This window comes from Serinus canaria, chromosome 1A (assembly GCF_022539315.1).
Source record: "Serinus canaria isolate serCan28SL12 chromosome 1A, serCan2020, whole genome shotgun sequence".
Taxonomy (NCBI): domain Eukaryota; kingdom Metazoa; phylum Chordata; class Aves; order Passeriformes; family Fringillidae; genus Serinus; species Serinus canaria.
The window spans coordinates 13,784,942-13,809,884 of record NC_066314.1 but is presented as its reverse complement, the minus strand read 5'-3'; the positions used below and the strand labels follow the sequence as shown (position 1 = coordinate 13,809,884).

General features: G+C 36.8%; 1 protein-coding gene across 2 annotated transcripts in view; it reads left to right on the top strand.

The window, feature by feature from the left end:
* Positions 1 to 24,943, top strand: part of COG5 (component of oligomeric golgi complex 5) — a 174,166-nt gene that overhangs the window by 118,628 nt on the left and 30,595 nt on the right. For both annotated transcript variants that reach the window (XM_050970033.1, XM_030237724.2), the window contains exons 11-14: positions 8,145 to 8,226; positions 10,473 to 10,677; positions 11,360 to 11,521; positions 13,868 to 13,967. In XM_050970033.1, coding sequence (XP_050825990.1) covers positions 8,145 to 8,226; positions 10,473 to 10,677; positions 11,360 to 11,521; positions 13,868 to 13,967 — 549 coding nt within the window. The remainder of the gene's footprint in view (positions 1 to 8,144; positions 8,227 to 10,472; positions 10,678 to 11,359; positions 11,522 to 13,867; positions 13,968 to 24,943) is intronic.

Genomic DNA, 24,943 nt, shown 5'->3' with positions numbered 1-24,943 from the left:
TACCATTTAAAAGTCCCAACTCTCATTTTGAATGGATCTGTGTGCCCAGGCAGCCATACTAAAAGTAATTTGATTCTAATTCACATGGGAGGGTCAGAGCATGTGCAATGGTTTTCTAATGACACTACGATTCCTGTAGAACTTTAATTCCGTTTCTCTGACAGAAATATGCAGCTGTGAAGGAAAGGGATGGTGTGGAGGTTGTGTGGGTTAGTAGGTGATAATGACTTTTGTTCTTTATCACTTCTGGTTTAGTGGTGTTTGTGCAAATTGCAGATCAGTGATGACTGCAAATTACTGAGTCAGTTGGTTTTCAGTCAGCTTGCCATTGGAAAAGAAATACATTTACCAGAAGTGCTGCCTTTTATCATCATTCTTGTCAATCTTACCTGAACAGCTCCGGGCTGAGTGGACATGGTAACAAACCATCCTTTCATCCTTGGAGGGGATATGAAGTAGTCAAGGTGAAAGCATGGTTGGAATTGAAGCTGTACATACTAAATCACTTCTCTGGGTAGAAGAAAGCTGTCAAATCCCTGGGGTAGTTACTGGCTCTTGAATACTAAGTTCATTTATTTCCAGTTGATGCATATCTTGCAGGAATGTGGAAGGATTAATTAATGTTTTAAGTAGTTTTGAAGATATAGGGCACTGTTTAATATCTAGGTATTTTTGTTCCTTACAAATTAGTTTTTCTGAGGAATCACTTAAGAATTCCAATATTCCATGAAATGCACAGTCTTAATTTTATTTTCTAGTCAAGAAGATTTTTGAGAAATAAAGCAAACCATCTTTGTTTCTTTTGTCACCTACCTAAAGAGACTTTTTTTCAGACGTTGCACTACTGCTGGAAGTCTAGAAACTATTACACCTTGGATATAAACTGATCAACCGAGTGTAATGAAATTCTGTGCCCTGCAGTAAAACAAAAAAAAAAATCAAGGTCATTTTTAAAATCACAGTATCATTTATTGACAGCTCTTCACCTGTAATGTATTATATAAACAACATTAGAAATTTAAATTCACTCTTATTTGAAGAAATTTAACCCTGACTACTTTAAGGATATAGGAAAGGGTTATTGAGAACATACTCAGAATTTGTCTTTTCTTTACTGATTAATTGCACTACTGAGGATCATGGCTTTTTGTTCACAGTCTAACATTTGGCAATTATGTTGCTATAGAAATAGTGCAAATAGATTTCCTTATTTCTGTCCCATAAGATCTTGCCGTACGAAATTGCTAAATCATTTGCATTGTTGCTTTATTGGTGGAAAAAATATTTAGACTGTCCTTTAAACGTCTTCTGTTTTTAGAGCAACATTCACAAGTCCTGTATTTCTCCATGGCGGAGCGTTTGATTACAGATAGAAAACACTGTATATGTTAGTATGCAAAGCCTCATTTCAGGAGCCTGCAGCAACTAGCTGCATGCTAATATTCACCATATTGTTTTACATTTCAAAGAGGCTTCACAATAGAGATGTTTTTCACATTCTACTCAAAGTATCAAAATTTCTACAGGGAAAAATAAGTTGGAAGTGGTTGTCATGAAGGGGGGACCAGTTTAGAATCAGTGGGTCAGATTTATTATTTGAATGTTAAAATAGCTATTTTAGACAGACACAAATATGTTAATTCACAGATGGAAAATTATACTCATTAAGTTCTAAATTTACAGTGTGGAGGAAATAGAGACATTTGTAAAAATAAGTATATGTCCTTTCAGCATCTTCTTACATTCTTGTCTAATACTGAAGAAGGGGGGTACTTTCATCCTCATTCCTTGAATTTAGATTTAATGTCAGATACTAAATAGTTATAACAAGAACAGAGCTGAAGAGATTTAATTTCATTTCAGTAAAAGTTAATTAGTAGCTTGATATGGGTTTTTTAAATGAGGTAAGCTGTTTTTATGTTTGAGGAGATTTGAAATTAGTTTTCCAGGCTTTAGCATGAATATTATTATACAGTACCAGTGAATACAGATCTTCTAATATCTATCCTTTGGTGATACTGGTACTCAGCCCACTATTGTTCAGTGGTTTATTAACTTAGTAGTAGCTATTAGTGAAAATGGGTTATATTTTTTCAACTGGGAAAACAAGTCATTTTCATGTGAGTGAGAAGGGGTTTAGCACATGAATTATGTCAATCTGTAGTTTCTTCTGTAATCTTGCGAGCAGGCAACGTCCAATCTAAATTTCAAATCTATGCAGTCAATGCATCAATCTGAGTAATAGTCCTGCTTCACACTATTAACGAGTCTGCTTAGGTGCTGTAATACCATGCACTAAAGATTAAAGGACTACTGAAAAAAAAATTAATAGACAAGTATAAATCCCTCCTCCCCCATACCAGTAGAAAAGAACTGATCTAAATCCTTTCCTTACCACTAGTCATTGTATAAAAGGTGATTGAGTCTGCAGGCTCTCCCAGTTGCACTGTGAGAGTTTTTATCAGTGTGGGATTAATCATGAATGGCCCAGCTGAATGGCCAGGCCCAGAAAGTGGTGATCAGTGGTACAAAATCTTGCAGCTGGTCAGTAGTGTACCCCCACAATGGGTCAATACAAGGTCCAGTTCTATTTTAAGACTTTATTAGTGCTCTGGACGATGGGCCAGAGTGTACCCTCAGCAAGTTTGCTGATGACACAAAACTGGGAGTAGTGGCTGATGCTCCAGAGAGTCGTGCTGCCATCAAGAGCAACCTCAAGAGAATGGAGGAATGTAGAGGAATGGACAGGAACACTATGGAGTTCCTGGGACAGACAGCAGGAAGAACTAACACTGTCCAAATGTCTCCTGGCATTGGCCTTATGCAGTGTTATTAAGCTGCATCAGGGGAAATTTAGGTTATACATTGGGAAAAAGTTCTTCACAGGAAGAGTGATTGACCATTTGAATGGGCTGCTAGGGAGGTGGTGGAGTCAGCATCCCTGGGGGTGTTTTAAAAAAAGACTGGATGTGGCACTCAGTGCTGTGGTTTAGTTGACAAGCTGGTGTTAGGTCATAGGGTGGACTTGATCTCAAAGGTCTTTTCCAACCTAGTTCATTCTGTGACTCTGTGGTTCTATTATACAACCTTAGATTTTTTATCTAAAACCTGCTCTATTATGGGAAAGTTGCACAGTGTTACTCTTTGTGACGAGTATTGACAGTAGTGATTTTATAGTAGTAGCTGAAATGAAATAGTTACACAAAGTGAAAATTATTTTAGCAGATTGCTGGTTCTGGCCCTGATTCAGCAAAGCAGTTGAGCACATTTTAAATTTTGCATAAATAATGTATCCCATGGAAGTCAAACTACCTCTGTCTATGATTTTAATAAGGATAAACTTTGTCCCATTCACATAGACAATATAGTGAGCCTCACTGTTGAGAAAATGCATCACCATTTGTGGTCTAGCTTGCTGGACATATTTTGTCTGATTTATGGGTATAATTTTCATGAGCAAGTAATTCCTCTGTGAATAGTATGTGTGACTGTGTACCAAATTCTTAAATAGTGTGAAAAAGAGGGAAGACTACAGTGGCTGGGCCAGAGTACAGTCTGGTTGTTGTGGTTTTCTATTTTACTCTGCACGGATGCAAGTGGGCTACCTAGAAATAACATATTTTAAAGTAGCTAAGTGCGAATAGTCCATACATCTTTCAAAATTGTCTTTCCATTCCTTGGTTGTGGCCAGCTGTCCAGCAGGTCAGAATGACAGAGGGTTGCCCTAGTGTATGTTACTGGGTTTATTTCTGAAAATGAAGAATTAACTAGAGGACAGATCTAAACTGTCTTGCACTGCCTAAGGAATTGCATAGGGGCTACTAAATCATGTAAGTGCTTGCTCAGCTGTTCAGTTTTGGGGAATAAAGTGGTCACTGGTCACAGGAACAACAGCAACAGTATTTTTAATTTACAGTTTGGGTTGGTAGATATTAGTTTATTTAAGTGTGCTTTAGGCATTGGAACATTTTCACAACAGATTTTTATTAGAGAATAGACAGTTCTGTGGCTGATCTTACTTCCCCACCATTTTGTAGTGGTACAAAGTATGATTTATGTGCAGATTTTCTGTGCTGTGAGATCAAAATAAAGCTGCAAGCAGACAGTACCGTTCATTCTATAGTGCTGCATTAAATGGATCTGCTTTGGAAGGAAAGTTCTGTTTTTCCATTATAGTCTTACAATTGCTTGCAATTAATGTTTATAGTTTTAATTTGGTATATTTCATGATGGGGAAAATATGTGTATGTCAACCTGAATCTTGCCTATCATGAGTTTTAGATACCATCAATTACAGTTAAGGTTCTTTTGTTGAAGGAAAAACATATCGCATGACAAGAGGAAATAACATTTTATTTTATGCTAAAGTGCAATAATTTACTTCTGGAAATTTTCAGTTATGTATGGATGTTTTATGTAAGCTTTCTATGTGCACAGTATGCACCTGAAAGAAGCTTTGTGCCAGATAATAACACCTCTTAGCTTCCAAAGGTGTATGTGTTCTCTGTGTTGTTAAACACGTACGCTGGGAGGGGGGACAGTGTGACAGAACGGTGACCTTTTCCCAGTGCTGTTGGTTATGGCATAGGAAGCTGTTGGAAAATGATTGCTACAGAGCTGAAAAGATAATCGGATGCAGTTCATTACTCATCTTGTCAGCTGCTCCTGCTACAAGGGATTGTATCACAAGATGTTAATCTGCTTGTGACTAGATTTCAAAGCAAGCATTTTTATTTTGGAGGGGGTGTAAATAATTTAACATCTTCCAATTCTATTTCATTTTCAGAAGCAAGAGAAATGGAAAATTCCTCATTTAAAGTCTTAGAATATTAATTGATAGAAATATTAGTACATCCTCGTGGATTATTTTACAACTATATGATGATATGCTGCAAAAAGCTATTTAATTGCTGAAGTGGTTCTTTTAAAACTTAAATATTTGCTAGTGCATTCCTTGAATAGTGGAAGTTGCTCTGCTAGCACACTTCAGTGTGTTCTGCAAGACAGGTACTAGACACAAGACAGATTTGGACCAAGGAGGGCCCTGTCTACACACTGAATCACTAATGTGGATGTACCCCATGCTCCCATACATTGTCTGAGGATATTTGGTGTAAGTGTGGAGGAGGACTATATTCATTATTTCCAGATGGGAAGATGAGAAGATCGTTTTAGCTAGCTGACTTCAGTTTTCTGACAGCAAAAGGCCCAAAAGAGCAGTTACTTTCTGATACTGTGGTTTGCTGCTCACAATGCTGTATGTGAAGCATAGGGAAGGCTTATAAACTTTCCATGCACTAAGATGAGCCAGTAGATTTGCTGTGTACATTTCAAGCAAGCAGAACTGCCTTTTCCAGCTTCATCCTGCCTATCTTTTAAGTCCTTGAAGAAGTTGTCCAGTACAAGGGACATTCCTTTAATTTCCTGCTGGAGAAAAACACTCCTTTTGCTACCCTTTCCTTGTAATTTTCTGGTATTGATTATTGTCGGATAGAATTGCATGCTACATTTTAAGCAGTTAAATTATAATTCTCATAAATCTAATCCTTATTAGAATACATAATTTAAAAAACAAGCAGTGAGAGACTCAAATGTACCTTCAAAAGTAATATATCAAATAATGTGTAAGCAAAAGAAATTACAGATTTAAACAAATTAAATTGTTTCTGGATGCTCATGGTTGCATATGGCCCTTTTTTACTCCCTCTGGAGTATCTAATGCTAATGCCTTGCTGTATTCCAGTTTTGGTAGCTACAGTCCACCCACTTAAATACCCCCTGGTGGATGCGTAGGCAACAGTATTCTCTAGTTTCTGCCACAAACTCTTACATGGCCTTCTCTGTGCTATTAATCAGCAGCTATATTTCACCTCCAGACAGACTGCATCTCAGCACTGGACAAACTGAAATCTCTTGTCATATGTTATAGAATCAACCAGCACTCTGGAGATAGTATTTTAGTTAGTTAGAAAACAGGGCATTTGTTTTTTCCACTAAACATTTTTGACTGAGTAGTCAGTCAGTAGGAAATGTTATCTGACTTTTTCATTAAGCTTTTCCCTTCTGTCTCTCCTCATCCACAATGCAGTTGGCTAGCTGAGCCATGAGGACCTTCTTCCCTACAAAATTCTGATACAGTTAATGTACACCCTTTGCCCAGGTTAGAAGACACACAACATACAGCATCATCCCGTGTTGCTGTTACTTGTCACCGTGTTGAATCTGACAATTAAGATAGCAATGTTGATGGGGAGGGGTACATGCATATTTGTTTTCTGGACCCTTTAATCACTGTGTTTTCTGCTGAGACAGTGACAGAAATGTAAATGGTAATTATACAAAAAAAAAGTTTGAAAGTTCTCTCTAAGTATTTTTCCACCTCCATTAGATTATTTAGAATTTGAATTGAGTGACCATGCTCAATAGACAACCATTGTTCCAGGCTGGGATAGAGAATGTGAAAGCCAATTAATTTATACTTGATGTGAAAGGCTGTTTGTTTTATAGTAGTCTTCATGTTCTAAATTTGAAACTGTGAAATAAAGAGTTAAGTAATTTCACGTTTATGCTATCGCAATAAATTTATCAAAGAAAAGAGATTTTATGCAGTGAACCTTCAAAATAATTTTCTGATATTCTAATTTTACTTTGTCCATTTGTGAAAGTCAAGTACAATTTTACAGAAAATACAAACATAGCTATAAAATAAATTACTTCAGTTTCTAAATCCATCATTGTCCTCAAGCAGTCAAAAATGAGATTCTGTAATCCCAGTTTATTTTAGCATTCAGTGTTAATTATCATACATTTTATGAGTCCAACAGCATAAAAGATGTCCTCTCTCAATTCTTAACACATGACCCACAAGCTTTGCCTTTCTTTATCTTTAGAGATAAGGAGTAGAGTTGTATTAATTCCTCATCTAATTGCAGAGTTTGTGATGATAATCCTATTTTTTATCATTACATTTAGATTTATCACTATATCTTCGATTGATTTTCAGATTTTATATTCATTCTTTAAGATGATTTTTTTTAACTGAAACTGGAGCTTGAAATTGTGTGGTAATGAACAGATCTTCAAGAGGGATGCAGTGGTACTTGTTAAGGAATGACATTGTAAAGACATTTTTTGCTTTGCCCATTATTGCCGCTGCTAGTGAAAAGAGACCATTTTTTTCCTGTATCATCTTAAGTAGTAGTAATTCATTTTGGAGTAGCAAGACTTTTAAATATAATTATCTCCACCTTTTTGTGGTACTGCTGGGCAGTGCAGAAGTGAAAGTGACATGTTTTTTCTTTTCTGATTATCATTCTTATAGTGATCTGGTCAAACTGGTTAATGCAGCAGTCAGGTCAAGGGATGACATGTACACCATGCAAGGAAGAAAACCCTTCTGTTCAGAGTGGGTTTTCTCTTCCCAGGACAACACTGAACAGTCTTCGAAGTATCTTAACAAGCAGGCAGGACAGGATACCCATCCTCATCTCCTGGAGTTTTTTTTCTACCTCAAACTGACAGGGATCAAAAATCATGCTTTAATGCTTGACTTTAAGTGCCAGATGTTGGGGGCAGTAGGGAAGCAGCCTGCCCCTGCACATTCCCTTGGGTGTGCTCCCTTGGTTCCACTTCTGACTGCAAGCCCTGTTGGCACCACACAGTGAAGAGTCAGCTGTGAGGTTCCCTGTATTTTTGTGTGGTTTGTGTTTTTGGGAAGCAGAGCTGCTCTGTGTGCAGTGGTTTGGTCCCTGGCTGGAGCTTGCCAGTGCGTGGTAATGGCAGTGAATGATTGCTGTGGTGTAGCTGGCACGAGAACTCCCAGGGAATGGGAAGGTCACTGCAATGCAGGGAGGTTTTTTAACACAGCTCCTGAGGTGTGCTGCTCTCACACCCCTAGAGAGCTGGGAGATTTCTGCTCAGACTTGAAGGAAAATATTTAATTTGAGACAAGACTGAAGCTTTTCTTTTGTTTTCTCCAATAGTTTTTCTAGCTCTAAACCTGAGGAAAACTTCTCAGATTTCACTTACTTTGTTTTTATTTTCAGTGTTGAGGAGCAGCTTTGACTGGAAGCATTTGTATTGCTTGATATTCTTTGGAAAGAGCATGTTTTGAAACTTGTATTCCTTTTATCCCTTGCTCTTAGGATGGCCAGTCTGATATTTTGTACAAATTTTGGACTGCAGTAACCCAAACACTTTCCTCTCAGTTTCAGTCAGCAACAGACTGTAAGTATTCAGTATAAATGATTTGTAATGTGTTCTGTAATTATTTTGAATCTCACTTTTCAGGAAGTCCTTTGCTTGATATCTCCTCTACCAGAACTGTAGCAGTGGTTCACTCAGCACAAGGTCTGTGTGTTTATAACTTCTGGGTTTGTGACCAGACAGGATCCTCTTAAACTATGGTTGAATTTTCAAAAAGAAATATTTTCTGTTTCATTAAGTAGTTGTTATCTAATAACTAAAAATATTTTTCTAACTGTGAGTGGAGGTAAAAATGTTTGGAATTGTACATTATACTCCCTAAAGCAAGTGGTTTTGCCAGATTCAAAATTAGTAATATGATTTTAAAGGTAAATTCTTACTCTTTTCTTATGAAACACTGATTGGTTGTTAAAATCAGATTTCAGTCATTTTTTTGATTCTATTATAAACTGGATTTTAGTTACCTCAAAATTGTTCTATATAAATGCAGGTGAACAGCTGGTATTCTGACTATACCAAATTTTCTCTACATGTGTAATTTGCAAATAGCCAATACAATCAAGGGATATTAAATATAAATCATGTGTTAACACAAGACAGTTCTATTACCAGAACATGCTAATGCAGCATGCAGTTGGATCATAGGTGAGTTTGGTACTTTCATAAATATATCTTTCACATTTGCATAGAGTGTTTCAATTTAATCTTTTGCACATAGAGGTGAAGGGCATAAGATGCACATTTATCTTTATGATCTCAGCTATTGCACTGGCCCTTCAAAATTTGGTCCTTCCAGGCTTTATAGCAGCAATATAATTTTGAGGAGCTAGCTGGTGGATTCATACTCAGTGGTTGCTAAGTAACTAGATGATCCCAAAAGAAAATGTATGCATCTTGTGTTAAAACATATTAATTTTACTGTTTGCCTTATGCATTGCTTTAAGGGCAGCATGTACATACCCCGAGCCTCCTGTGCTCACACTGAACACGTGCTGCCTGTTCTCAGCACTCACACTGAAGACTGTAAATTTATGACATCAGTTAACAGGACCAGTCAGCACTGCAGAACTGAGGGAATTCTTACATTTTGTCAGCTGTACATTTTCTAACAGCTATGCAAAACTATTTTATTACTTACAGTTTTTATTAATGTATTTCATATAAACGTTTATGAGGGGGTTTGATGTGAATGTTTTTATCTTGCTACAGATGAGTTTTGGGGATACAGATTTTTTCATTTCAGCAAGGCATCTAAATGAAAATGTTCATTTTAGCATAAATTTCTGGTGACTGAATCCACTGACATCAGTCAGTTCTGGATCATATAGATCAGAGGAAGACAAGATATCAGAAAAATAGTGTAAAAATAGAAATTTATAGCAGTTGAAAAGGTTTGATATTAGATAATGATCTGCTTGTGTGAGGTTGGGACAGTCTTTGTAAACATAGCTTCATGACCTAAAATAACTCTGTTTTTGATAATAAATGTGAATTCCCCATTTTTCAAAATTATATATTTGGGTTGAAAGCACAGGCTGGGTGAAATGGGGCAGATGTCTGGAACCTGAAAAACCTATGAATGAATGGAACAGTGTTAATCTCCTAATGTAATGGGAAATCTCTACAGTATGAGTGATGTTAGATCAAGATTAACAGTTGCTAAAGCAGTTGTACATTTGTTTCATTTCCGGTTACTTGTGGCAAGCCTTTCAAGGCTGAAAATAATGCTGCTTTTTCTACTGGCTTTATCATTCTTTGATAAGTTTAGGAATTGCATATTAAGTACCTTGTTTTGAGAAGTGTGCATAAAACATATGCTTCCTTCATCACATTTCTGAAGACTTTGGTTCAGAGGAGTTATCTTTGTCTGTTTTAAATTGTTATATTCAAAGTTGCACAGCCCCACACTTATCCTCCATCAAGATATTGTTAGCAAATCTCTAGATTTAGAGAGTTCCAATTACCCTTTGGTCTTAAATGGATGATAATAATTAAGTTTGATACCAAACATTTATTGTACAAAATAAAGTAATTTTTTCATATCTAGTCTTCCAGTTGTGGGTTTTTTACTGGTGCTTTACATCCTTTGTCAAGTGCATTTATAGTTATGTCACTTTGAATTGAATTGTAAATATTACGTTATTTATATTAAACTTAGGATAATATTGTGTAACATTGATATAAATGCAAGGATAGAGGTTGTTCATAGGAATAAAAAAATTAGTTTGAACTTAGCACTGTGTGTTGCTTACTGCTTTATTTTACAGCCTCCATGTTTTTGAAACAAGCATTTGAAGGAGAATACCCGAAATTACTGAGGCTTTATAATGACTTGTGGAAGCGCCTCCAACAATATAGTCAAAATATTCAGAGGAATTTTAACACAAGTGGAAATACTGATCTTTTTGCTGAACTACAACAAATGGAAGAAGATGCACAGGATATATTCATGCAAAAAAATGAAGATTATGAGTATGTATTATGAAGTGTATGACTATAGAATATAAATCTTTGCACTCTGTAAAAAAACAGAATATTTTTTAAAACTCACTGTTATTCAAATTGTCACTGCAGGAGAATTTGAAAGGCTTTTTTCCCCTCTTGCAGTTACTGCTCTAATGCTATTTTAGAGCTCTAGGCTTTTCATTAAGCTATATGTCTAACAGTGTTGGTTTGTCTTGTCTTTCACAGTCTCTGACTTTTGAACAAGTTCTATCTTTTTGTCTCTTTGGGTGAAAATTCAGTTTTGTATGTATTGTGATTACAGCACTAGCTTTCTCCTGATGACACTGCAATCATTTGAGTGTGACAAATGCTCAGTTGTTATGATTCACAGTTTTTAGTTTATACATCATAGAATAAACATGATCTAAGTGATATCAGAAAGATCAAACTGAAACAGGCTTATCAAGCCTATTATGACTTCTAGACTTATGTAAGATAAAATGAATATTTTATATGAGAATTGTATTGACTTAAATATGTTCTTGAGCAGTCAGTGGGAGACTTATCAGAAGAATGTTTTTCATATGCATATGTTTAAAAAGCAGAAAGGAAAAACAGGTTCAGGATCGCAAAGTTTGTATGTCTGGAAAGATTTAATGCCATTGTGTATTTTAATTTAAAGTGTAGTAACTTTTGCTTATGTGCACAGTCCAGAAAAGGCCTTGAAAGATTCACTGCAACAATATGAAGCTGCCTATTTGTCAAAATCCTTGTCTCGACTGTTTGACCCCATCAATCTTGTCTTTCCTCCTGGAGGTCGGAATCCTCCCTCTTCTGATGAGCTTGACAGCATCATTAAAACTATAGCCAGGTATGCACATATGAGGCATTGGAAATGTATCTTGGAAATACTCAACATGTATTTTTTCATAACTTACGGTTTTAGAAAGGAGACTTCCTTAGTGGTAAAAGGTTGATTACTCTTTAATTATAAAGTAGATTAGTGCAAAAATCAAGTCAGAGGATAGGATAGGATAGGATAGGATAGGATAGGATAGGATAGGATAGGATAGGATAGGATAGGATGGGATAGGATGGGATAGGATGGGATAGGATGGGATAGGATGGGATAGGATGGGATAGGATGGGATAGGATGGGATAGGATGGGATAGGATGGGATAGGATGGGATAGGATGGGATAGGATGGGATAGGATGGGATAGGATGGGATAGGATGGGATAGGATGGGATAGGATGGGATAGGATGGGATAGGATGGGATAGGATGGGATAGGATAGGATAGGATAGGATAGGATAGGATAGGATAGGATAGGATCGGATAGGATAGGATAGGATAGGATAGGATAGGATAGGATAGGATAGGATAGGATAGGATAGGATAGGATAGGATAGGATAGGATAGGACAGGATAGGATAACACACAATAGAACAATATTTCATTTGGAGGGGACCTACAATGATAAATCCAGTCCAACTGCATGAATACTTCATGCAATAGTCCAAATGCCTCTTAAATACTGACAGGCTTGGGGCATCAACCACCTCTCTAAGAAGCCTGCTCCAGGGTTTGACCACTCTCTTGTTAAGGAAGTGATTCCTTAATGCTGAGTTGGAACCTCACCTCATGCAGCTTTGAACCATTCCCACACCTCCTCTGACTGGACCCTGGGGAGGAGTGCTCAGCACCTCCTTCTCCACTTCCCCTGCTTTGGAAGCTGTAGAGGGCAATGAGGCTGCCCCTCCTTTTCTCCAGACTTGACAAACCCACACCCTTCACTGTTCCTCACAGGACATTCTTTCCAGTCCTTTCACCTGATCTCTTGCCCTCCTCTGGACACAGGCAGATAACACCACATTCTTCCTGAGTTGTGGGACCTTGAACTACACATGATGTTCAAGGTGAGGCTGCACCAATGCTGAATGCAGCAAGATAGGCATCTCTTTATTATTATTTAAAATAAATATATTGTATTATTTATTTTCTGTATTTTGTTTTTCTGGAATAAGTTTTAATGTTTAAGCTTATAAAAGATCAGGAAGAGAAACTTTACATGCTGTCAATGTCTGGTATCTTAATTTTCCTGACTGTGTCAAAGGGAAGTGGTAGTTGCTTGGCTGGAAATGGTAATACCTGGTGTAAGTATTTTGTTAAAGTAAAACAGCAAGATGATAGGTAAAGATGACTATTCCAGGTAGAATTTGTAGAATGAGATACCTAAATTACCAATGGTGCATTTTCCCTCATAAGGTTTTGGTAATGACTACTCTGTTTAATAAGGTCTGAAAAAAGATGGGCAGTATTCACAGTATGTGTGTGTATGTATAAAATATTAAATATTGTCACAGTACTTGTGACTGGGAGTTACAGGTGCCCAGAACATGTCTGTTGGTGTGGTGACTGATACTATTTTGCTCCTTGCAAAAGAGAAAGGAAAACAACATGAAAATTATGAAATTTCAGCTGAGTATTCTAGAATGACCTTCAGCTTATAATGTTTGGGGCCCTAGAGAGTTCTCAGAGAAGATTTTTCCAAGCTGGGGTGCCTAATGATTCTCCAGCTCTTGAGAGAGGTTAAACTCACCATTAGCAACATGATGGTTCTTGTGCTTGCCTGTCTTCAGCAGAGCAGTTTTGAATGCAGCCCCAGCCGTTGGAGATCTGGGGACGTTAATGAAGAAGAAATACAGGAAGCAATTTAGAAATCTTTTCCTTCTTCGTTTGTTCCCTGTCATTCCTTGGGGGCCTCTTTTACTATAAAGGATTGCCTAAAACACAGCTTATTAGTTGTGTCAAGCTAAGGCATCCCCTGGGTATTTCTGCACAGCTCATGTAATTCCAGAGTTGAATGACTGTGTATTCACCTGTAATGTTTGAAGGCTGCTGCCAAAGCTTGAATGTAGTTAATTGCTGTCAATATTTTTGAATGGCTTACTAATAGTGATTTCATACTGAAGTGTCATTCCTAAACTTTGCTCATTTCTACTAGAATAGGAACACTGCGCATAAAATTCCCAAATGACTTGTTAAATTGTAAACTGAATTACGGTGCGTGGAAAGACTTGGTTGTATGTGTTACTCTCTCTAAATTGACGTGCCATGTACTGTGTAGTCATAGTTAATTCTTTATCGATCCAATACAGCATTCAATACAGCACTGTTTAGTTGTTAATTAAGATTTGTAATCTTTGCTTCCAGTGAGCTAAATGTGGCTGCTGTTGATCCAGACCTGAGTTTAGCTGTGGCTAAAAATGTGGCGAAGACCATCCAGCTATTCGGTGTAAAATCAGAGCAGCTTGTAAGTATCTTTAAATTTCTAAATAGCAATGTTTTTTCATCTGCAGTGTTTTGTAGATTTAGAACATAAGAGTTAAGCAATCCAGATAGACAAAACCTTCCAATTAACTCTCCATTGTTTTTATGAACATGATCAATGAAATTCGGCCTTCAGACAAAGTCAGTCTATTGATAGCAGTAAAATTTATCTGTATAACTCCAAATTGAACTTGCCATATTAATTTTTAAAACCTCAGAATTGTAGCTGTCATTAAACAAAATCAAGACTGTTAAATTCAGTTCTTTATTAACCAACATTTGATACTACATTAGTTACATGATACAGCACCTTCATGGTATTAAAATTTAGACTATTCTAATTTTTTCACTAGTTTTCACTACCTGCAAGAAATTTTGGGTGTTTTTTCCATATATTATTATTTGACATGTATTTAACTGACCTTTGATTTGCTTGTATTTGTCATATATTTCCAATTATTTACCATGCAGTGGTATCTAGTGTTAACCTGAATAGAAGAAGGATCCCCAAAGCCTTATCCTTTTGGTAAGAGCCTCCAAAAAGCCTGTGGATAGTACAGTCAATACTGTCATCATACAAAAAAAATTTAGATGAGCAATTTTCTCCTAAGGACTGTTGCTGAAATTATAATAGTTTTTTTATGAAGAGATGAAAATAAGTTTTTGCAATACGCAGACCCACCAGAAATGACTAACTACTTGTATTTGTAAACAAGATTTCACTTAATAAACAACATTAATTCTGACAGCAGACTCAGATTCCAGTAACAATCAATCACTATATGTTTTATTTAAAGAAAGATGCTTGCTAATATTTTTGTTACCAATTGGCTACAAACATTGCAGCAATTTAGTTAGTATGCTTTCTGTTTACCTTTTACATTTCTGCCATCTCAGAATAGCTTTGAAAAAATTGAAATTCAGTAACACATACTTTGTTCACCTTGTCTATTGGATGAATTATCTTGGAAGTTTGCTGACTTGGTGTATGGAAAAGGAAGGTAGGTGAAGCAGTCATGAAGGCCATAAAGAATAATTTAGACTTTAAGATAAAAACAAATGTTAGCATTATTTTGTTAACTATTTAAAGCATAGTGCTTAAGTTGAGTCTGCTTTTAAAGATACCAAATCATGGCTTCATATTTTCAGAATGAAATTTGTTCATGACAGAAATGAGGATTTTTAGTAGGTTGTGAGAGTCATCATGGGTAAAAAAAATACATTGTTGTCTATGTGTCATGGAGTGTGGTGTCAAATACTGGCATTCAACTGGAAAAAAAAAGACCTTTCAGCTGTAACTGTGAAAGTATCAGGGTTGTGCTCATTGTCTCTGTTAGAGTCTGGCCAGTGGATTCTTTGGAAGTGAACATTTTTTTGTGATCAGACAGCTGGAAAATTCATAAGAAACTCTGAAAAAACCAAGATACTTAGAAATAAGATGATAAGTATATAATTTGTGGCTTTGTGTTAGCTAACCTTAAAGTAAAAGAATGTGGGAGGAAAGAGGGAGTGTGAGCCCTTGAACTTCTTGATTTTGACAACTGAAAATGCAAACTTGAAACACTAAAAAGCTAAGTGATAGGATTAGCCAAGCTGGCAGGATGAACATCAGTATCCTTGAGGCACATAACTACAAATTGTAAAATAATATTGCACAGCTACCCTTTTTTAAAACTTCTTTCTTTCCTTGCTGATACATGTTACAAATTTAAAAGCCAGAAGTGCTCAACACAGTTGCCAAGATATAAGTGTCAGAGTCATCTTTGAAGTGCTGAAATATCATTCCTAGCCTCCAGCTGCCTCTCCAGCAGGGCATGGCTCTCCCACTTGTCCTGTGCCATGCTTGCCAGCCCTCTGGATATAATCTGGAACAACTTAGCCTTTTTTTGGTGCCTATTTTTGGGCAGACAGATTGAGCCTGGAATGTGCACCACATATAGAATAGGAGCTATGTTAGACAGCACTGTTTCATTATGTTTTAATGGTTTAACCAAGAATGCAATCTTAATTCAATCTTGCTATCCAGCCTCCAACAATAGCTTGGAGTCAACAATAGTCCCCCTCTCCCAGCTGAGAAGGGGACCATGGAACATATCCGCTCAGATGCCTCATGGCTGATAGCTGGAACAGAGCACTGCCAGGGATGGACATTTAATTTCCTGGAGGAATTTGAAATTGAGTTCTCTTCCAAATTAAAAGTAAACAAAACCATCTCAGAATTCTCAGTGAAGGAAGATGGGGTCAGGAGACTTTAAAAAGTAATTAATTTTCTTTTTTAAATGTTGTAATATTGCAGGTAGATTTGACAGGTGAAAAACTGAAATGTGGAGTTCTAAAAAGGTTGAGACATTCTGCTGTTGATGTCAGGGTTTTTATTTACTCAGTTTCACAAAACAAGGAATTCACTGAGATTTCAGGTTGTTTCTCCAGGTATCCCTAAATAGAAAAATAACAAGAAAAATGTTACTCAAGATTCAAAGGTTACCTTTGAGCAAAAGCAGCATCTGTCAGTCTGTACATACAGACCTAAAGCAAAAATTACTAAGAATAAATGGCCTCTTCCTGTAAATCCAAAACACTTTTTTATGCTACTTGTGGCTTTGTACCCTTTTCAACTTTCCCCACATCAAGAACTTGCTGCACCTGAGACCTGTTCTTTTATTAACCAGTTCAGAGAAGATAATAATGTCTGGAAGCAGCAGTATGTAGATATATTCTGCTGTTGGGTGAATCTTTAGTCAATCCCTTGCTGATGCTTGGTGTGGTTGATGTATGCCAGACAGCATTCAGAATTATTGTCCTAATTTCACTCAGTGTAATTGCAGATGTTCCTACTATACAGAGTTTGAAGGGCTAATTAGACATTGCACTAGATTTAAAAATATTTCTGTTAATTTAAGAGTATTAGCTTTCGTCTTCACCACCTGTCCTGTGTTTTGTGGTGCTGAGAAAGTGTGCTTGGTATATTTTATGCCATTATAATTTTATTTCTTCTTATTCATGTTTTCCTTGAAACAGAGAGGCCAGACATCTTCATAATGATTACAGACACCACCAGATTTCTGTTTAGTCACCATTTCCACATCCTTCCCATTCCACATTGGAAAAGATATTAACAAATCTGAACATCATGTTTTGGATGAGAACAAAATTTTCCTCTCTTCTGCATTTGCACCTTGTAATCCAGTGCATAGATTTTAATGAATGGTCTGTTTACTGAGCCAGATTTTGTTCACTGGCCACTTTTTCTTGCAAGTGAGGTAACCTAGATGAAAAAGAACCCTAACTTTTCCCCTCTATTCAGTTCCAGGGGAATCATCCATTCCCATTTGCAAATACCTTTAATCATCTGTCTTGATTGATACATACAACGTGTTGTGCTCCTGTTTAACCGGCCATGTCAGGAAAATTAGCTCTTCCATCAAATTCTTACAATAAGTACAGTGAAGGGCAGAGATTTGTGAGAAGGAAAGAAGTTCCATTTCCTGAAAACAAAAAAAAAAAAGTTGAGTAATTAGGGGTGTTTATGAGAATTCATGCTCCTTAACAAAAGATAGGAGCTCAAATCTGCTTCCTAGAGATATTTTTAGCCATTTGTTCAACTGATAGTTGAGAAGTGTAAAAGAGAACTTAAAACTCACCTGCATCTTTATTACATGCCTTTGACATGGCAGTAGTAATTGTGTGGCAGGATCCTCTAGTGCAGTGATCTTATCATTTTTGGTTATGCATTTCTATCAGTATAAACTTTTGGAGCATGCACCCTCATTACATGAATTCTTGTTTATTTATAACTTTTGTACATGTACTGTTGAAGTTCTGATATTTTTGTCATGCACCCCATTTTGTTTTGCCTAATCCTTGTGGTGCATGTACCCCACTTGAAAGACCACTGTTTCAGAGTAATACTCTGCAGTAATCTTCTATAATGAGGAAATAGACTTGGTCTGTTAGTTTTTGGAAAAGATGCCTCCTTGATTGCAGCCTTTAGAACTCATGTTTGGCTTTGTTAATATGCTGCTATAAATCAGATTTTTCATTTATTTATAGAAAAAAATAAAAATGATAGTAATTTTAAGATCAATAAATTTTAAGACTGGAGATGGAAGAGCACTCTTTGATCCTCTAGTCTATTCCCTTCCCAGCACAGGACTGGTGGAAACAATATTTGTTGTTGGGGCTTTTGGTGCATTCTTTCCGGTTTTAGAGTGATGATTTCAGTTACCTGAATGTAAGTACTGCATGTTCTCTTACTTTTGTGCTGTTTCTATTCAGCTTGTCAAGTGGGTGGATTGAAATACACTAACACACCCACCCAGTGCACATAGATGAAATGTGTTGTGCTGTGAACATGAAAATGCAGTTGTTTAGAGAAGGTGTGATTCTCCTACTTTGTGAACCTGGAGACCTCTACCAGTTTCCTCCCTAGAGTTACAGTCATCCTGTCAGACTATCTTTATGAATTTTGATCAGTGTCCCAGAGCAATCCTTCCTGCCTTGTCTGATGGAGGCTGTGACTTCTGACTCCTCCCATCACAGGGCATCACTAGAGGCATCCTCAGAGACACATTATCCATTGGCCAATAAACAAGCAGAGAGTCATTTGCAGAGGCAGGATTGTAAAAATGAGATTGCCCACTTACTTTTCAGAGCAGGTGGGGGCAATTATGCTGGCAAATTCTGGTGGATTAAGTGTCTTTAAAACATTTATATATAAGGATATTGTGTGCTTACGTGATTTAGGCAGACACAAACTCACTCTACTGTGTTGCCAGATGGCAGAGCACATTTTAGCTCCACTCCAGTCCATGCTGACCAGTTCAGCTGTGGCACCTTGCTGAACACAGCACTCCCTCAGCCTGGAGCACAAGCAGAGAAAGTTCATGTCTGCTTGAAATACAGACAAAGCAAGAACCTGCATGGCCATACTAAACTAGGCAGACTTTTTTCTAAGGTTGGGGTAGAAAAGGCTAAAATCGGTGGGAGCTGTGATCGCCTATAATTGGAGTGTTTCCTAAATATGGAATATTGTATTTTATGGAGTAATAAGTTTATCTAAAAAAAGGGATCTTTCCAGCAGACAAGAGGCTGCAGGCAGATGATATAATGGAGATCTTTCCCGCTGTCAGACTTGTAAGCAATCATGGAGAGGAAGCCCTCAAAATGTGGAGATGGAGAGTGGGTGTAATGAGGGAGGAAGGAAGTAGAGAATTTGAATAATTTTTAAATTTCTCTTAACTCAGTGTGGTTGAGCTGATGCCACATATATCACAAAAGCAGATGAATGAGGCAGAGGTTCGAAATACAGGCTGAGGACAGTGCTCTGGGAGAGCTATAACCTTTGCCCTCAGCTACTAAACTGTCCTTTATACCTCGTGATAGAGGCTTGGCTTCTCATCAGGATTTTAGCCTGGGCAATGGTTGTGGTGTTTGTGATTGTCACATTTGCCCCTTGGAAATTTTTAAGCACTGTGCAGAGAGCACAGTCCTTCCTGGCAATCTGAAGAATTCTTCCCCAGTCTTCTTAAGAAAACGTAAGACAATGTATGGTGTATTTTACATATTTCAAAGTTAAAATGCTAAAAACCCAGGAGGAGAAGCAAATTTTGAGATTAAAGAGAATACCTAAGTGTCTCAAAAATTAGTCACTGCACCAAGGTTCAAATAGTTGTCATGTATCCTCAAAGGGCAGGACATTGAATCACTTATTGGTGACCTCCACTATTGGACATGCCAGGAGACAAAATGAGAGAAAATTTGTAATTCTGATCCCAAAAGTGATAGATGACTGTACACTTCAGACATAAGAATATTTGTATGGAACATTTGGGTGAATGACGTTTTAAGATTCTGGATTGTTTTTAGGGAAAAGTCAGCATCAGCTGATGATATCTGTGATATAGAGTAGGCAGCCTCTTTCTCACTGTCCTGGATCTCAGTAGTATACTATCAAGATTTATTTATATTTACTTAAATAAATATTTGAGTTATGTAATGTTATGCATGGTTCTAGAATGTGCATCGGTTGCAGAGCACTGGAGCAGTAATATGAGCAGTAATATGTTGGCACAAAAGGTTTCTTGGGAAGTAAGTGGGAAGCTTTGATTTAGCCTGATCTTGTTTTTGAATATAATGGTGAAACTGGATTTCAGATGTTGTGAAACAATTCTGAATATTTAACTGGCTTAATGTTTAAATGCAAAGTGACTCTAACATAAAAATTCTGTGATTAACATTAATATACATTATTTCTAAACTTCTGAGCATTTACTGAGATCTACTTTTCAATTAACTGGTACTAGATTGTGTAACTAGGACTATGTTATTGTGAAGTATTATTATCTGTCATAATGATTAGAAGCATGTGCTTGATGACAGATTTTTTTTTTTAGTGGATTATAATTTAAGAAAGTAAATACCAAAAAAAAAAAAAGCAGAAGTAGAAAAGTGTACCAATTAATTGTTTTGTCAACCCCTTCTTCAGAGGCAAACACTATATACATGTATATCCCAATCACTGACTGCTTGTCCCCAGATGGTCTGGGTTTGTTTTTCAAAGAGAGTATGGGTGTTGAAAACACATAACTATCCTTAGAACAGTAAATGTAAGGAAGTAGATGAGCTTGGTCTCATTCTGTGAAGGCAAATTTGCACTATCAAGGTTTGTTCCGATTTGTGTTGGCCTCACTTCAGGGATCAGCAGGACGTGTTTGTTTTTGCTGCAGAAGGGCTGCCTATTGAATGGCTCCACGCTGTCACCCTGGTGTTTGTGTCAGTGTCTGCCACTCTCACTTGGCAGCACAAGGTCAGGAAGGGTTTGTGACAGACACTCAGGAATTTAGCTGCCATCCCAGCTGTGAACATCTCTCTGAGGTGGGAGGGTAACAGCACCCCTGGGCACTGTGGCTGGGGAGGGCTCCCCTTCCCCAGAGCAGTGCCTGGCTGCCAGAGCCCTCCTGGCCTTGGTGTCTGCAGGGTTGCCTCTCCTGAGCTGCAGCTGGAGGCTGGGGAAGGCTGTTGGCCCTGGCCAAGAACTTGCTAATGAGTGTCCTACCAGAGTGGTGGTGCAGACAGTCATGTCAGATCCAGGGACCTTTCCTGGCAGCCTTTAATTTACAGCTGTGGGTGTGGCCAATATGTGACTGAGACTGAACAAAGGCGAGATGCAAAATCTGTTCAAGAGGAAGCTTAAACTGCTGACAGATTGGAGTAATTTTTTTCTTGCATCTGGAATTCATACTTCCTCCTGCTGTAAATAATTCTCTAAGGCAAAAGTTAGGAGATGTGATTTTCTTCTTATTGCTTTTGGTCTTAAGATTTTCTTAGATTGCCAGAACTTCAAAATATATACTTTCCACAACATCAAAAACAACATGTTTTTCTATCTGCAGAGCTTGTCAGCTGTACTTGACTTATTTTCATATAGCATTTGGTGTTTCTACCAGAGTTTTAGACCTTGAAAAGAGTGCAGTTGTCCGTGGCATTGTGGTTAATTTGCAACTTAAAATACTGCTGGATGGGTGCAAGGAAACTCTTGGATATTAACTCTTCAGTGTTCAGCCCTTTCTTCAAGTAGCCAGGTATTTCTTTGAGCCAACTCAGATGACACCTTTTTGCATGCCAGTACAACCAAGCCCTTCTGTAATTTAATATTCTATTTTTAGTGAATGTAATGAATGGAGATACAGGCTGAAGACTATCTATCTATCTGTCATGTTCAGATATTTTTAGAGCACTGATCTTTGTAATGCTGATCAGCACCAAATGTATTACATAAGATTAGCATCAAAATATATACAATGGAAAGTCAGCTCTGCTGCAGTTGTTCTTAAATTATTTTTAGTATTGCCCACAAAACTCGTATAGCTCATTGCATTGCCCTGCCATTGTGCTCAGTCTCTGTAGGAAACATTTTAAAAGATAAATTTTATCTTTTCTCAGACCTTTTCAGTCACAGGTCTCCTTCCTGAGGCTTCAGGTAAGATAGTCAGTGATGCACATTATGAAGATTTTAATAAATGTCCACTTTCCATCAGGACTGAAACTGAGACAAATTGTCTCTTGTTGTCCTTCAATCCAGTTAATATTTGAACTTGTGATTTGTAGGTGCAACATTCCAAATTCTCTTTTACTTACATTCCTAGCTGCTGTTGTTTTCTTTATTGGTGCTCAGGTGGCTTCTTTTTTTGCAATTACTCATAATGATATTTTCAATTTTCAAATTTTAGTGGATACTCAGAACTAATATCTTCTCATTAAATATATCTGGTTCACTAGCTAAGCATTTAGAATGGATTGGAGTAGGCTACTTGGGAGAGTTTTTGAGTTTAGAGGCAGACTGTAAGAAAACAGACCATATTCTTCTCACACCACTCTAGAAAAGTATTTTTGTGTTTCAAATTTTCTGAAAAAAGCTGATCCTTTCCTTTGAGTGTTTTTAAAAACTACTTTGTAATTACTGAGGTTTAAAATAGATCTCAACTTTCTGCATATCCATCCCATCACCATAACTATTTGTAGCAGATGAATCTTGATTTTTTTCATAACTTCCTTCTTAGTGGGTTTATGGTGCATCTGGTATATTATAGTCAATAGAAGAAAGTTTGCTGTTTGTTTTTGGTGATGTAGTGTTGAAGGTATAATGCTGTCATGCCATGGCTTTACAGATCTTCCAGGATCTCTCTTCCTGAGAATGCAATTAAATGTGCTCTGATCTTGGTTTATATTACTACTGTTAAAAACAATCTCTACTTTATTAATGCTTGTCCTTGGTGGCTTGTAAACCTTGTTGCAATAAAGAGAATGAGGAAAGACAAGGCTAGAATGCCAGGTGGAATAAAACCCCAACAATTAATTCAGCTTAAAACAGCAAGCTGAGAAAGAGACAGTCTTTACAAGGAATTTTGTAATGTCATTTGTAGAAGAGAAAGTGTCATGCTTGATCACAGCAATGAAGATTTAAATAAGCTGTTTTCAGGGGGTTATTTAGATGAGAAGCAATATGAATGGCATATTTTTGTCCAGAATCTAAAAGGCTAAGTGTATTATAGCTGATCCAGGGACTATATTAGAATATCTTGGCTTAATCAGTGAAATTGTGAAAAGCAGAAGCACAAAGGAGGATGGGATTTAAAAGTTAAAATATTGCAATGAGAAAACACTTGGATGAGAAGGATTGATTCTTTGTTTTCTCTGAGTATTCATGGAGATAGGATTTTTTTTTTCTCAACCTTTCGGTCTGTCCTTAGTGGTTGACTAGGAAAAGGCAGAGAGCAGCTGGACTAAACAAGTTCTCCATTGATTTTGCCCCAGTCTGTCTAGTATGGCGAGACAAATATCCATAACACGTTGCAAGGAAAAAAAAAGTTGATTCTGGTTTCTTTTAGGGAAATGAAAAGAATAAAGACCTCATTATGGAGGAAAGCATTCATTGAGTTAGCATTAGTCATATATATTTCAAGGAGAAATTTACCTTACACTACCCAAAAATATTTTTTTGGCCCAGTTAATTTATACAAATTGCTCAAATGAAATATGCTGGAGTAGTGAGAAATTGGATGTGAGCTGCATCTCTATTAGGATGTTTACTGATGTTTATTGACATAACTGTGTGGTTTAGGGTAGCTATGTTGGGTTTTTTCCCCACCCATCCTGTTATGTGACATAGTTAAATTCATCTAGCTGAATAATTCAATCAAGTAGGGGAGAGCAGGGTGGAGAGGGAGAGAGAAAAGATTTCCTGGAACCAAATTCTTCCAGCAAAGGGATAAAAATGTGCTGGAATTCTGGCAACAGATTTAAACCCCAGCAAATTTATGAGGCCTGTGATGGTTTTTGAATTGAAAAGCATGATGAATCCTTATTGTAATGACACAAAGTGAATTTCTGATTGCCTTTTTTATTATGTGATCTTATAAGAATTAATCCATGTCTCCTCTTAGATGGTGTTATATTGAATTGTAAGCTTTCATTTGCGGGTGAATCACTAGTCAGGACATATTCCAACAATGAGATTTGTCTGACAGTTCCAGGGAAATGTATCTCGTCCTCCTGTCTAAATGTCGAATATTGCGAACTTGGGAGGGAAGTATGAAATCTAATAAGCTCACAAATCTTCAGGAACAGGAGTGAAATGACACCTCAGGAAGGGTTTATGTAAATAACGGGTCAGTAACAATGGTGTAAGTAATGTGAAAGATTATATTTTCCCCACTTCTCTTTTGAGATGCATGAATTAATTGTATTGTGCCAGTACCTTGAAGACATGGTATTACTGTCAATGAAAAACTTGTATCCATGCTATTTAAATGAGAGAACACAAAAATATGAATTCAATGTTTGGCACATTAAAAGAATTCATTAATAGGTATTTAAATAGAATATGTGGGAGGCTATTATATAATAAAATAATTTCAGAATAATTGCTATTTCACTGTACAGTAATAAAAGCTAAAGATGGCAGTAGGTCTAATTTAAAAATAATCAAAAGTCAGGTAAGGTTTTGTAATTTATTTTTTTGATGGAAAGATGAGAAGAGCCTTGTTGAAACAGTCATTAGAAAGTACTTATATTGGTCAGAGAATACTTAGAAATATCTATCTGATAAGTCACTTTAAAAAGCATTTAAACTTTTAAAACTGTAATTAAAAATCTGGAGGAGAGAATTACATTAAAAACTTCATGAAGAATTTTCTATTTTCTCATGTTGTCTTTTGCTGGTTAGATCGTGACTCACATAACAAATGTGTGATTTTTTTAAACTTTTTTTTTTTTAAGATATACTGGCTAAACTCCAGGAAAAAATCATCCAAACAAAAAAGTCTGATTTTGGGAGTCATTTTATCTTGTGGGGAAATTGGTTAAAAAGTCTTCTTTAAGTCCAGTATGTTATTTTGCTAGCATGTAGTAAAAGAATGTGATTGCACAATCCTTACAATATTTTGTTATAGTAAGCTCTAA